The sequence below is a fragment of the Streptopelia decaocto genome (genome assembly GCF_964273445.1).
Source record: "Streptopelia decaocto genome assembly, chromosome: 5".
In the NCBI taxonomy this organism is placed as follows: Eukaryota; Metazoa; Chordata; class Aves; order Columbiformes; family Columbidae; genus Streptopelia; species Streptopelia decaocto.
Window position 1 is genome coordinate 30086745 of NC_138659.1, and position 15873 is coordinate 30102617.

The following is a 15873-nucleotide window of genomic DNA, read 5'->3' on the forward strand; positions in this document are numbered from 1 at the left end:
GCAGGATGTTTGCTTGTGATACAGAAGATGCTGGCTGGTGGCACATTGATTGTTTCCCTTGTTTCTGGCTGACAAGCGCACTAAATGATAACAACACCATTTACTATTTGACGTGGAAAAGTAGGACTAAAAATGAAAGGTGCAGTAGATACAAGGGTATTGCCTGATTGCCATTGTGAGAAGCGGTGGGTTTTTTCACGGCGTTAAAAGGAATGCACGTACAAATGCGATGTGATGTGGGTCATGAGGCAAGCTCTTTACAATTTGTCCCATTCGCAGTGTGAAACTTTTAGTTGTTGTAATGGATTAAGGAGAAAGAAATTGGGCCACTTTGACATTAGGCTGCTTAAGAACTTTGTTCATAAGCACAAGGAGAATGGAAGTTCAATCTGCCTTTGATATACAAAGAAGCATTTGTATTGTGTTAATTGCATAATAATAAAACCTTAAGATGTGTTAATTTGTTGGAGAGGAATGAATTAGACTGGAGATGAGGATACTTTGACATTGGTTGATGAAAATTTTTGATAGGATATACTAAGGTCTGGTTTTACAATAAGAATGTTGACAAAGTGTTGTAAAATCACTGTGACCTGGCTAACATGGAAAAATCATAAATATAAACCAATTTATGCTTTGTAATGCAATAATGTACCCATGATCACACATAGCTTGAATAATATGTAAACCATACGACCTAGATTGTAAGAGAGATCAAGAACAGATCTTGTGTATTTTGTCTGTCAGATTCTGTTCATCAGTTTGTTCAGTTACACTAAAGAAGTCACGATAACGTTGACACCTTTATGACATATAGGAGCTCCCTCCAACTCCAGAACTGCAGCAGCAACACGTGCACATGGTGAACAAGCTGAGGGGCAAGCTCTTCTCTACATTTCAGTAGCTTCAAACAAAGGAAAAGTCCCAACTTACCCAGTTAGACTTCACAAAGTGAATCAAGGAAGTTTGAGAGAACAAGCTCTTCTACTTCAAAAGCTGAGTAAAAATTCAAACTGAGTTAAACTGTGAATATCTATGTTTTTAATTTTGTCAGAATAACTATGCTCCTTCACAACTGCAAATTCACAAATTAATACTAAGACACAGCAATGTTCTGGAAACTATTTCCTAGTTAGCTCCGGTGAGTATGCCTGACAGGTGCTCTTCCATGCCCACACACAGGTGATCGGAATTTTTGCAGCCAAGTTACAAAATTCCACAATTTGTGGTCTTAATTCCACAAATCCAATTTCTGGTCTGAACATTCTAGACAAAACAGTGGCCCTCACACTTCCACCTCCTCACAGCCCCCACTTAAGCAGCATTCTCAGGTATGGAAAATAGAATTTCAGCATAATTCTGGTAAAAACCTAAATCTATTACTGCATCACTGATAATCCATTTTCACCAAGTAACAGAAATAATATATAACACTGAGGTTTATGTTTGAAGAGAAGCTACAGTGCACCTCAAGAGAGAAGAAAATATCCAGACTTATCCTTTGGTTGTGCATTTGGAAATGTTTGTGTAGCATAATCCTCTTCAAATAAAATGTCAATTTAATCAATAGTAAATTGAGCTGAAAACAACGCATAGCTTTGAAAACACTTCAGGAAGACATCCAATATACTTGGGACTCAAGCCAACGGAAATGGAAAGAACAGAAGGTAGCGTAGGTGGGGTAAATGGGGCCTAGCTGCTGCCTCATCAAGCACTTATAACAGTCAAAACCACGTAACAATCCATTAAAAATGTATCTGGGGACTCATTTAGTAGCTGGCATCTGTCATGGACTTCTCTCATGTATCTTTTGTCAAAAATTATAATTGTTCTTCACAAGTAGGACTTACCGGTCTTTTCCTGTCTCCTTCTTAAATACCGCATCACAGTAACTCATGCGCTTCTCTGTTGTCACGTAGATTTGGGCAGTTGGGTAGCTCTCAACAGTTCTCTTTAGCATGTTGTACACGATGCCATTTCCATCCTTCCTCATGTTTCGAAAAGGTCCCCAGATCACATAAACAGTGTTGTTGGTTTCTTTGAAGAAGTATTCAGGATTCTTGAGCAGGAGAGGCACGCTTGTGTGCGAGACCACTCTTACGGTTGTCCTCTTCCCAACATCCTCCTCATAGCCCTTTGTGGGAGCATTGTTCATCCTCCATATGCAGGAGGACTTGTCTATCTCAGCTCCCACCTTCTGGCCAGCCATCTGTCCCGAGTTTGAAACGATGGCACAGAGGTCACAGTCAAGTTGTAGAGGCTGAAAAAAAAAAAAAAGAAAACAAAAATATATAGCAAGTCTTTATCTATAAAACACGAAGACTGAAAATTCAGCTAAATGAAAAACAAGCACAGCCCAACAAACTGACAGCAACGCTTCTCTTTAAAAAGAACAACTTTAACCATCCCCATGTGGTAGAGCCCTACCACTACAAAGCACTGAAACACAATCCTTTTTAGAGAAACAGATGGCACTTCCAATATTTTCTCTGTTCTCCACCTTGCAAGGTCAACTAGAAAAATAATCATTCATTGTTTCCGCCTAAATGTTACTCTTTCCACTAGAAAACAATAAAAGAAAGAAGCAGTAGAAAACAATATTTAGATCAATTCCTTTTTTTCTTTCAACAAGATGTTGTCAGCAATAGAAAAAATAATGCTGGAACTTTAACTGTACAGTGACTGTGTTTATGTGCCTGAATGAATTGTTCCCAAATATGTGATAGAGGTCAAATGAGATGTAACTCTAAAAAGCAATGAAAAGCACGAAAATCCTGCATTTGGAAAGGAGATTTAGACAAAGAAATACGGTGTTCTGTCTAGAGAATGGTTCTGATCCATGAAAAATGAGAGGCAGATATAATGGTGACATGTGAACCAGTAACGTAACCCTGGACAAACTGAAGTCAAAGACAGTATTTCCTCAGTGTGTCCTAGGGTACTATTTCTCCAGTACGAATTGAAAATAGGAACACTCACCTAACAAAGATATACAGATCTCTCTCATGTTCCATTTGTCAGACTATACATAGTAAATGCATTTTGGTTCTTTTTTACCAAGAGCAAAAGGAAATGCCCCGTATTTAAGTTGGATTGTATGAAAAGTTTGGCTAGAAACCTAAAGCAAATGAAAACTAGATCCACCAAAAAAACCTACAGAAGAGTGTCCAGGCCACAAATCATCGACAATTTTTTGTACAGTCACAGACTTGGTCTTCTGCCACGTTCCCATCTGGAAAACAGTGACTTCAGATCAATGTTTATTAGGAATAACTAATCTGATGTTCTTTGGACATTTAGCCCAACAGGATGCTAGGTGCTTTTCTGATCAGACCTGTCATTATTTCCCTTCAAAATCACACCTCATTTAGCTGATGTGGATGAATATCCTGACTACATTTGACCACTATAACCTTAGGACATGGTGCCTGACGAAACATCATGTTTTTTTAATATATATATAATGGCGGATAATACAAGGACAAGAGATAAACATCTGAAAAGAGCCAAATTATAACAGCTAAAGTATCTCATCTTTGGGTGACAAATATTGTACTGAACTAAAATACATCCTGCAAGACTTCTGCAATACATTGCACAATTGCAATTGCAAAGGTTTGATTTCTCTCTGTGAGTGATTCATGAAAACACTCTTTCCTCATTTCATCAGGAGTTAAAGATGCCTGACTTCATGCAAAAGCAATGGCAACATTTCCTTTGCAGAACACCGTGTATGTTTTTATAGCTGTTGTAGTTTGAGAGAGCTGTCCTGCACAGCTCTTTGACAGCAGGGCTAAAATCCCAGGAGATGCAGCTGAACACTGTCTTTCTGTTTACTGCTTAGTTACAGAAATCCTCTCTAAGATACATTATGAGGACATGGCTGGGTGACCTAAACAAATCCATAAGCATAACTCACCTCTTAACATGAAGTGAATTGTTGAAGTCCCAGTAGATTAATTTATAGCTTTCAGGGTGAACTTTCAAACTAACAAATACTGAATATGAAACTGCTAGATAGGAAAAGCCAATTTGGTCAAGAATCTGGTCCCATTTAAATTTGTCTCAACCTCAGTGTTGGTTTATTTATTTTTTTTTCAGCAATATTCTACCTCCTCCATTAAAATAGAGCTGCTCTCTTAAATTTGGAATTGTTTGATTTTCTGACCTCAGTTAGAAATGCATTGCACATTTTCTATTCATTGAGTGTAACTGTTCTGCTCGAATAAACTGAGTACACTCACTCTTGCAATTGTGTCCCCTGGTTTTCTAGCTCTTTTGTTGTGATTCATTTATCTTGTTCCAATTTATAAAGCACTTTTATAATATTGAATGCCTGGACTAGGTCAACATATAATCTGTTCTTCTTCAATAGAGGCAGAGACTTAACCCCTCTGAGCCCTACCTCAGAATGAATGTTTTTACGATGTAGAGAAATTCCACGTGTCCTAATACGCATATTTCCCAACAGAGATCCCGGAGGGAGTAAGGAGCCTGACTGACAGACATTCCACTGACTCCAGCATCATCCACTGACTTCAGTATCTTTTTGCATTGTATCTTCCAAAACATATGAGAAAACATGCATCAATATTCATTCATTGAACCCCCACGTGGAGACAGGCCAGCAACTTGCTGTCTTGATTTATAAGCATCACAGACAAAAGGGGTAGTTTCAGTAATCCACATACAATAGCTTTCTCATTTTCCTCATTTAACACGACACGCCTGTTTATTACATGCTGGCTCAGGTATGGCTGTCCCACCACTTTCAGACTCAAAAGCTGCTCAAATGCAGCTCGTCTGCCAGGCAGCTCCCACAGGTGCTATTCAGGCACAGGATCTGGGAGCCCAGCAGGACTGGAACTGGGAAGCACCTGGGTAGCTGTGGCTGCTACTTCTGCTGCTGAACTAGGACACAGCTGCCAGCTTGCTATGACCCTTCAAGGGTTGGAGTGATCTCACCCCATACTCTGGCATTCTATTAATACATCCCTCACACCTCTTTCCCATATGTGTTTTCCGGCTGCAAGTTGCCCACAACAGCTGCAACCTGTATGAGAAACTATCACTTTTCCATTTAACTTGCTGTATTGTTTCTATTAAGGACAAACAGAAGCAGAGAGACAATTCTTACACACAGAAACTAGAATATAGAGAGATGAAAACTGGAGAATTAGAGAAAATGTGCCTTCTTGGTGATCTGTTTTGCAGTTAACAGTAACTATTTGCTGGTGTCCACATCACAAACACCAGGACAACAATGAAATGCTAACCCAGCAGTAGCCGTATCAGAGAAACAACAATGGTTCTGGCAGGCAGTGCAGGCTGCAGAGAGGGTACAGAAGCCATGGCACTGAAAGAGATTGACAGGACCATACGGAATCCTGTGTTCTTACTGTTATTCTCGCTGGACCGAGAATGTCACTTAAGGGTTTACCTGTAACTTTCGCAAGATCTTTAGTCACTCGCATTATAAATATATGAGCTAAATTAGAAACAAAAACAAACAAACAAAAACCACAATGGAAAAGAGAAACGTTCACCTTTTCTTCTCTTTTCATGTATTTAGACACATATTTCACCTCTACGCACCATGGGGACTGAGCTATTATTGCTTCTAGAAAATTATTCATTTTGTCACTGACCAGAAGGCCGTAGAAGTCCCCAGCAGAGCAGCTGGGCACGATTCTGACAAATGGTCCCATCCTTTTTCCTGAATGATACATCGGAACTGTTGAGGAGTGCTTATATTTTAATCAGTAAAGAAAATGAAATGTCTGACCTTTCCATTTCCTGTGCAAGCTTACAGACAATAGAAAAGATAATTAAAACTGTGAATTAGAACTTGCAAAACAGTGCTGCTTCTCTAGCGAAGAGAAATAGCTGTGCAATAAAGGTCACTTATCAAACAGTTCTAGTTATTAAATCTTTGCATTTAGCACTGAAGTGGCTTCACAGAATCAAAGGTCAAATCATTAAATAACAAAACCAGTCAGAATTAGAAAAGGTCACAAGCAAATCTAAATAGAAGTAGGTCACAAAACATAACTCTTTCACAGAGTATTTTGATACCTGGAACACCGGTTGCTTTCCAATAGGAAACAACTCCCGCATCATTTCGAATGTCTTCGCCAAGAGACTGAAATTTCAGCTACAGGACCATTTGCATAGAAAGGTTTCCCAATGGCACGGATCCGGGATCACGGACTTTTCCAGGCCTGTAGGTCTGCTGAAGTCCCAAGTGTGGATGATCTCAGGCCAGGTCTCAACTTCTTGGCCAAAACTTCAGTGGAGTCCAACAAAGCAACAGCCTGACAGCTCATTCACGTGCTGAGCTCCCGTCTTCACAGAGAATGCCAGAGTCATTCTTCAGTTGGACCCAACCTAGCTCAGGACTTATGCAGATGTAATTTACACTAACGAAAAGCCCAATTTCTCTTGCGACTTCTGAGCGCCGGAGAGCTCACTCCAACCACAAACTCTGCTCCGCTCTGCAAATCCCACAACTAAGCACGCAGAGAGTTGGGAAATTCAGATTAAACTTTCCCAATTGTTACTTTAACAATATGATTGTAATTTTGTAAATTGGACGCAATGCCCATTCACTACATAATGAGGCAATTATTAGCAGCTCGCCACATATTAATTTGCTCCTTTAATGTTGAAACAAATGAGGTCTTTTCTTATAATCATCCTATTTGAGTGAATTCTAACAAAGCCGATTGAACAAAGCTCCAGAGAGACTTTCTTTATTTCAATGCCATTTATTCTTCTACTCTTCTTGGATGTCTTTAGAATTTTAGAGGATACAACATTTATAATGATGCCAATAGGGAATAGATTTTGCCTTTATTCTTCTTGATGTTCTTTTGAGGTCTTTGAAATGAAAGGTACAAGAGAGGCATTAACCGTCTGGCATTGTTTTTATTGCTTTTCTCCACTTCACAAGCAAAAATGTATTTTAATTTTTCCTGTGTTTCAGTAATGATTAAGCAAGTTGGTTTTTTCTACACTTACTCGCTTTCTTCAGACCTCTGACTGGGAGGAAGGACTTGCCAGGCTTCTCTAAGACAAAATTCAGCACATTTAAAGAAAAGAAAGAGGGTACTTGTATGTTCACCCAGCAAGAGCTATGGTATATAAATCACATTATATAACTAACATCAAGCAGTAAAAATAAAAATGATAAAAACCACAGGTCTGATTACCCTGAGTTTGTGGTTGTTCCCCCTTCTCTCCTGTGGTAGTGTTGTGGTTTTTTAATCTTCAGTAGATGATTTTGGTCCTAGCCCTCGGCATCACATCCCAGTCAACATCTCCATCTTCATAAGGTTTAATGTTAAGATTTCATAAAGGTTTTAACATTTTGACATTATTTTGAAATAAGCCCTATGTCAACATGCATCCCATTTCCAAATAAATAGAAAATGATCTGCTTCTCCATAAGACTGTTCCTGAGGCTGAAGTGCTGAGGATATTTTATTTAGATGCCTGTCACTGATATGTACGTAAGTGCTAGCAGGAAGTTTTTATTTAAATTGAATAAATTGGAAGGGAATGCATAGGAGCCACGTAATGGGACTAATCTTGCAGTAAGAGACTGAATAAATAACCATCTCTGAAATTCTTTCTATATACACTCACCCAATTGTTACAGAACTGTCATTTCCCTGATTTATTAATTCAGCTCATGTCACAGCTCCTTAAAAGGGTTGTATCAGAATGGGTATCTTGTGGATTCCTGATGTCAGTGGTAAAGAGACAGCTTGGACTTTGGGCAGAGGTTAGAACTTTTATGCCAGCGTCTCCAGCACTATCTAAACTTTAATTTGGCATGTGTATTTTTGAAACATTTTATCTTTCTTTCTCATGGAAAGGGGAAAAAAAAATACACAAACCCAAACCTTCTGAACACGAACCACAGTGCAAAGTGATGCAGTGTCATCTTTCTCACTTTCCAGACAGCTCCAGTTGCTCTATGCCAGCTCGTACCTCTTTCAAGATACAGCAGAGCAAATGCTCACCAGAATGTTGTTGGTTTTGCTGCTGCTATTGGGAGCAGTATAGGCAGCTTTGAAAAAAAGACCATCAAATATATCTCATGACACTCAGAGCTGAAAAATAAATGCCTCAAATATATATGAGAAAACTCTGAGTAGCAACAGAGCCAAGTATATGGCCTATAAAGAAGAAAATAGAAACCCAGGTCTTTTTATGTATTTTCCTCTATTCTAATATAAAGTAAAAGTTGAAAAGTCAAAGATAATACCTGTCTTGATAGTCCCATTAAATAAAATTTTAGTAAAACCAAGTCCAGTTTGATCAAAATATTTCAACTATTTTTTTAAAAAATCGTATTTAAATAGTATTCTACAATGGAATTAAAACGCTCCTTCAATTGAACATTTTTTTGTATTATAAAAAGGTTAACACATAGCAGTTCACATTAACAGAACAGTCTCTTTCATTTTTTCCTTTCTTCCTGAATTCTAGCTGAAACATCATTGAGGCTGATACCTTTTAAATAAGCCTATGCTGGTATTTTCTTCTGGAATAACAAAGTATTAAGAGATTCCCAATAGCTCTGTTGGTAAAAAAGTCTCAAAAATGGAAAGGTGGTAGGGAGTAAATAAGGAACAGGAGAAATTGTCCTGTGTCTACATGGAAGGTCAGTGATGGAAGGAAGCGGCCAGATTCAGTGTTTCAAGTACAACAGCGAGACCCAGCGGAGGCAGAGCACTGGAGAACTGATGGTCAACAGCCCTGGGGGACTTGCAGCACTCAGACAGGGGCAGGTGAAGAAAGCTTTGCCCGGAGGTGTTGCCTGAGGGACGTGTGAGGATCTGTCCCCTGTGTGCACTCTCTGTGAGCTGCAATCTCATTTTAGTTTGCGTCTCAGGTGGTTGGTAAGTTTTCCTCTCCCAATGTATGAGGGCAGAAGGGATGTGCTCTTATTAACATGAACATGTCACAAAAGGGGAAGGAAATAAGTGGAAGCGGGGTACAAAAGGAGAAAAGGGAACAGACAAAAATTCAGAGAACTTCTTAAACAGATTACAAAAAGGGAGAATATAATTTAGTGTTTAAAACAAAGCCATATAAGGGGAAAGAGTATTTGAGAAAAAGTAAAATACTGATATACAGCCAGTAAGATAAACCATGACGTTTGGGAATGAAATCTAGCAAAAGAAAAGTTGGTTGGAAGATATTTTTTAAGGTATAAACTAACTACTGTGAAAAAAGCTTTATCGGACATGTCAATCAAATAACTCAGCATTATGCAGACAGAATAGCTTTCTTCCTTTAAACTACAGTTGCCCAAATGGAAAACAGGTACATTCGGTGCAGCACGCAGTACTACACCTTGTAGGTAGCCAGAAACCCTGGCGCCTGTAGACATACAGATCTCTGTGCCTACGGTTCCAGATCCACCTAATTAACATCTCTAAACTGGGGCAGGGAGGGGAGGAAAATAGATACTTCTTTGCCATATAAAATGTCAAGCTAAAAATACAAAGATGTCCAAGAACATATGTGGAAATGTGCACGTCAAACACAGTTGAGGATTGAATGCCTAATTGTTACGGGAGGGAGGCAAACTCCACTATGCACACCCTCACAGCAAGTTCACGAGGCGGGCACTAATGTAACATTCACTCTGAAAAGCATCCCATGACAAAATTAATTTCCCAGTTGCTTAAAAAGGAACACAAAACAAACTACATTAATTCTAGAGTACACCTAATTTCATCCCAGTGGTTTAGCTGATGGCCATAAATAATGAGAATGTTTGAGATACTCCATCTATCACTCATTTGCAAATATACAACCTTTGAAAGATCGTGGCTTTGTAACAGTTCAAAAGCTGGGAATTCTTCCAACCAAATGCTGCTTGCTGAATCCAATAAGTCATTTATCTTAACATCCGTCACATTGCTCACTTTCCCTTGTTACCACGTGATGGCTCTTGAATTATGCACACCACACTTACCGGACAAACACAATTTACACCAGACACTGTCTATCAAACTTCATAAACAACTCCAAAGGCAACACAATAAGCTGATCTTAACTACGGCCCCCCTTTTGTCACTACTGCAAAACTGTGTTTGCAACAGTATATTTGTTACCATCAAAAACATCGTCACTTGATCCAGCAAGTCATCAGTGTTGTAATACTTAGATATACTTTATCTCCTGCAATTCTCTGCTTATATTGCATTTCTTTTCTGGTTTTTTGTATGTAGCAATAAGGAAGATAAATTTGTTTCTTCTCTATACAGGCATATTTGCCCAGCAAACAATACAAAACACAAGGAGGTAAAATGTCACTCACAACTCAAGGAGACATAAAAGGGGGAACGTACTGTTAGCACATGGACTGAATAGCGAATGAATCACAGTAGGAAAGGACAAGAAGAATTTCTCACATCCAGAAGCATGTGTAGCAGCAGAGGACAGGTAACAGGTAACACAAAATCCTTCCTTACGGAGTGGACTTTAGAATGATGGCCTGCAAAGCAACTGAGGCCAAAAGGACTCCCTCCACAAAAGCTGTATTGTCTTTGCAAATAATAATAAGCATCTGTGCAAAAACATTAATGAGAATTCTTCAATATGAAGTTGCCTATTACAAGACTTTTTCTAAGTAATTCTTTGTCACATACGCAAAACATTAGTTACCCTGCAACCGCTGACTTTAATTTGTATTTATTATAAATACCCACAGATGGCAGTAAAGTATATAATGTATACAGCAGATCTGTTACAAGTTTGCTTTCTCTAATAACCTCTTATTATCAGCACTCACCATTAATCATGGGCCATTATCTGGGAACATATTTGGCTGAACCACAGATGCAGGAACGCCTGTTAGGCCTCTAATCTAAATACATTTGAAAAAAATTACACTCACAAACCACAGGCCTTCTAATATGAAGTTCACATCTTATTTCAGGTCAATTTACTTGGGATCTAACCTGGGGAAATGATATCAAGGTAAGTGGCAAAAAACACCTTGTATCCCTTTTTTTTTTTTCAGATGAAAATCCACCCAACAGGCTGGAAGCCTAACCTCTGATTTATTTTGGTTCCATGCTGTCTAGGCCTATTATTTAATTTTGTCTCTCTTGGTGGTCTATCTATCAAATTATTTGTATGCATGGAAGGAAAGCGATAAGCTAAAATGTTAATTATCCATTTTTCTGAAATTAAAAAAAAAATCCATGCCAAGAATAACAATACGTTTTATTACAATAGCATTAAAACCAGTAGCATTTTTCATTTGACGAAATAGGCCTTAAGAAGCTTTCTGATACCCATATTTTTAATTGCAGGATACCTTATCTAAAAGAGAATACTTACTTGCTACATTCACTTCTTTTCCCCTCATAGGTATATTGGGAATATTTGCTGGACCCCTTTATGACTGTCAGCTTTACAAATGTTTAAAACCTTCTGTAAAAATGTCATTTGAGGTTAAGACTTGGCTTACAAGGTCCTAGTCCAAAAATTAAATTGTTTTAAACGGCCTATACTTTAAGACACTTAAATCATTTCATTTGCAGAAAGATACAAGGTTAAATCACCATTTTTCAGATATCTGAACTTTCGAACATTATGGCACTGGGCACTATGACAGAAATTTAAACTGGATTGGAGAGTTCTGCTTAAATAATTAGGAAGATTTATGTTAAGGTCTTTTAAGTCATTAATGGAAGCTGTTGAAGCATAGCTGCATATTTTAAATCTCTGAAGCTAAAGGTCTGTTTCAAATGAAAAAATCATTGTACATATACTCTCTTCTGATTGCTTTCGCATCATTGCCTCAGTGCGTATGTCCACTAACTAAATTTTCATCAGTGCAGATTTCATTGCAGGCACTAGTTTCTATCGTGGACTAACATTACCTTTATAAGCACCCTCAAGTGGGAACTACTGGGTTAAATGATTTGTAAATAATTCAAAGATCATTCTGTATTGGTTCTCCTTCTTCATGGAGCTTGATGGTGTAGTTTCTGGTACTACCGCATCCCACACCAGCCCAATTTCCCCCCTCGCTTACAGGCTTATGCTAAAGAACAGTCCCCAAGCACAGTGGCCTCTGCCAAGAGGGTTTTGAGCAGATCATTGCAGCATCACTCTGGAGCTCAGGACCAGGCCTGAGGAGGTGCTGAGGGACGGACACACACACACACACACACACACACACACACACACACACACACACACACACACACACACACACACACACAAATGAGGTGCTAAGTTATGTGGTGAAGCATGCTAGAAGCAGCTGCAAAGCAAAATCTTATTAAAAAATGAAAATAACAAGCCCTATCAATCTTTTCTCCACTATATAGTCTGGCCTGACAATAATACTGTTGCAAGATGTAAACAACTCTACCTCCAAAATGGGTACTTATAATCACATAGCTCTTCTCCTTATAATCTAAATTTTTAAGAGAGAAATTAATTTCAAGTCCTTCACACATCTTCAGGAGAAAAATACCACTGTAATGTACCGATATGCTGACTTTCTAGGAAAATCAATGGCACATTCATAGCTTCCATCACAGTCAAAAGCAAAACTCCCACTGACATCGTTGGAGCCAGGACATCACCTAATGAATTTTGGAAAGAGAAATTTGTATCCTCGGTTCATAGACAGAAAAGCCTTCTATCTGTAAGCAGACTCAGCTCAGCAAGAGAAATAGCAAAGAAACTTTTCATGTGACGTATCCAGCTTGGGGTAGAATCTCTGCAGGGCTGGGCTCAACAAAACATACGCTAATCTGAAAAATAAATTTAGAAATGAGACCATAAAATGAAAAGGCTCAGAAAAAAAAAAGTGTGCTATGCAATTACAAAGGTCACGGTGCTGCTCCTTTGCCTGGGCAACAGCAGAGGCCTCTCAGCTACGATTCTGTTTCAACCTGTGAAAAGGATACAGGTTATTTTCTTGATGTAAGCTATCTACTCACAAAGCCAGGTAACAGTCTTCCTTGTCTGAATGTGAGCATCCATACACACGCTCTGTGCTACATGGACTTAACCTGGTGACAACTGAAATTATCACCCCCGTGTCTACTCCTGGGATGGAGACGTTTTGCATTTCAGCCCTACCTGTGAGGGCACAGGGTTTGTGTGGTTGGGGTGTTTGTTGTGTGGTGCTTTTTTTTAAACCTGTTGACTTTAATGAAGCTTGTGATCCCTTATGTTTCCAAGGACTGTAATGACAGGAGGATCTTTATTGTTCAACAACATGAAAAGCAATCTTAAAGGTCAAGAGAAAAGCTCGTCAGCTGCTCTGTCATTCCAACTGACACAGCAATGACTAACGTGGTTCTGACAAAACAGGTTCTTGGGGACAGCAATAAGGAGGGAAACTTGGGGCCCTCTGAGAGCATCCGCCTGTTAACTGCTTTGGCTTGCTGGCACTATGAATATGGTGAAATACACATCAACTGATGGCCTAGTAAGGGAAGTGATAATGGAAGACTGACAGCTACTTTCCTTTCCTCCTCCTCCCAGGCAATGCTACAGGCTCTGCTGCACCTCTGGATCCCAACAGCTCACAGCCACACGCTGGGAACTGGAGAGAACAAGTTGTACCTCAACACCACAAAGAAAGTCTGAGGGACTACAGTATGCAGCCAAGTAAAAAAAAATATATATATATAAATATATAAATACAGATGTATATTCCACTGAAGTCATCAACTAATTACAAAATAATCATCCAAAAGAAATGCCCATTCCAGGTTACAGCTAATGTAGAGGGGAAAAAGCCCAGAGGACAGCAATAAATCTTGGCTTGCACAGAAATAGTCTCTCTTCATTTCCATAAACAGTATATGTTGGAAAACTTCTATAGCCATGTTATTTCTATGTTCTCTTGTCTGCTCAGTGACTTAAAGAAGGCACACACATATGTATTAACAAAAGTAAAAGCAGCAAGAGGTATTTATGGAGAGTCTAGATGATGTACTAATTTCATTATAAGAAAATATTTACAAAGCAACTGTGAAAGCTTTGGCATCTCCTCTCTTTGAGTCACACTACTGCACAATTATAGATGCGGTATGAAGAACAACGTGTGTGTGCATGTGTCTTCAGCTACCCCATCACACATGGTCTTAGACACACATAGTGGTTTTTGGCTAAAATGGACCAAGGCAGATGAGCTGAGGAAGAAATACTGATGAGCTACTTATGTCCCATAAAAAAGATCCCTTTGTTATTTTTTAGGGAATGCACCTTTGTAACAGAGGGCAAATAAGCTTTAGAACAAGTGCCCAGAAGATTCTGGAGTCTCCATCCCTATAGATTTGCAAAGCTTGACAAGGCACAGACCACACCTAACCTTGCTATTAGGCCTGTTTATAGATGATGTTGGACTAAATGGACTCAAGAGGTTCTTTCCAACTTTTTTTTTTTTCAATAATTCTATCGCTTTAAGAACTAAGGGGAAATTGAATTGTAATGAAAAAGACAAAACGCATTTTTAGTAGCGAGGACTATTCATCACTGGGAGAAAAAGAAAAAGACAACAAAGACAACAACGAAACAAACCACAAACCCAAACTAACAAACAAAACCAACCAAACAACAAAAGAAAACCACTACAATAAAAGATTGCAAGTTGAATAATTAGTGAAAAATTATTCTCTTTTTCCTTGTCTGTTTTGGTTCTTTCTACTGCCTGTCACACGCAGAATTGCATATAAAATACAGCAAGAGAGACAGAAACATTGCTAAAATGAAAACGGGATGATAAGATTTGATCTGCATGTCATATCACAATCCTGCACAGAACCTACACCTAATAAACCCTATTCCCGATAAAACATTACTAGGCACAGCTACAAGACTGGAATCCAGATTGGCCTAAGGTCATAAACACAAGTGCACTGCAGCCAGTGTAGCACAGGGGATGGGCAGGCAACACTGACATTTTGGTCCTGGCCTATGTGAAGTAGCTCCAGGATTGCTAAAGTGGCTGCTTCAAACAGTTTAGGTTCATTGCTTCATAAGACGTTTGTAGAGACTGTAAATTTTAGTGGAGTCTTCCTCATAGGTCTTATTTCTAAGGCCTGTTAGCAATGAATACAAGGTGATATAAATCACGTCATGCCTGGAGAACGACGCTGGGAGTTCTTGTTGCTACTTTTCGCTCTACTGACAACGGTGCCTTCACCGGTACTGGAACGCAGACCGAACGCAGGTCCAGCTGCCTCTGGGGTTAGGAAAGGGGTAAAAAGAAAGCAAAACTCCCTGCTAATCCAGCATGAATAAACCTCTTCTGAAACAGAAGTCAGGACTGGTGCCACGTGCTGTCACCATGGAGCAGTAAGCTGGAGCTTCACAGTCAGGGGGCTGTGGAGAGTGTAAAGTCCAGGTTGGGACAGAGGGGAGGAGGAGAAGAGGTATGTTGCAAGAAATAAAATGTACATTGCATTCTAGAAAAATGAGGAAAACTCCCATACAATGAGACCTGCAAAGATCCAACTATAATACAGCAGAATTATAGTGGCTATGAAAGGTAGGATGATGAAAATCAATTCTGAAAAAGTATATCACAAGTGAATGCTGTACTTATCCCCTCCCTTTGGAATAACCCCACTGTAGCAGCAAAACCATTGCTAGTTCTGTGACAAGATCCTTGCAAAAATCCCGCAGACCCTGTTTTTCAAAAGAGCAATAATGAAAAAATAAAGTCCTGTGGTGCTTTTCCTCTGTCAGCCCTGTTTATGAATTCATAGCACAGCATGAAGGTTATTAAAATCCCATATGTGAGAACCACACACAGCACAAGGAGATATGAATTGGCATTCCGCAGAGATAATGCTATCTAGTGGGCAAAACAAG

The 15873-nt window shown here is 39.1% G+C and overlaps 1 protein-coding gene across 4 annotated transcripts in view; it reads right to left on the minus strand.

Moving 5' to 3' along the window:
* ST6GALNAC3 (ST6 N-acetylgalactosaminide alpha-2,6-sialyltransferase 3) overlaps window positions 1–15873 on the minus strand; it is a 250560-nt gene that overhangs the window by 76478 nt on the left and 158209 nt on the right. For all 4 annotated transcript variants that reach the window (XM_082053319.1, XM_082053320.1, XM_082053318.1 and 1 more), the window contains one exon: window positions 1851–2260. In XM_082053319.1, coding sequence (XP_081909445.1) covers window positions 1851–2260 — 410 coding nt within the window. The remainder of the gene's footprint in view (window positions 1–1850; window positions 2261–15873) is intronic.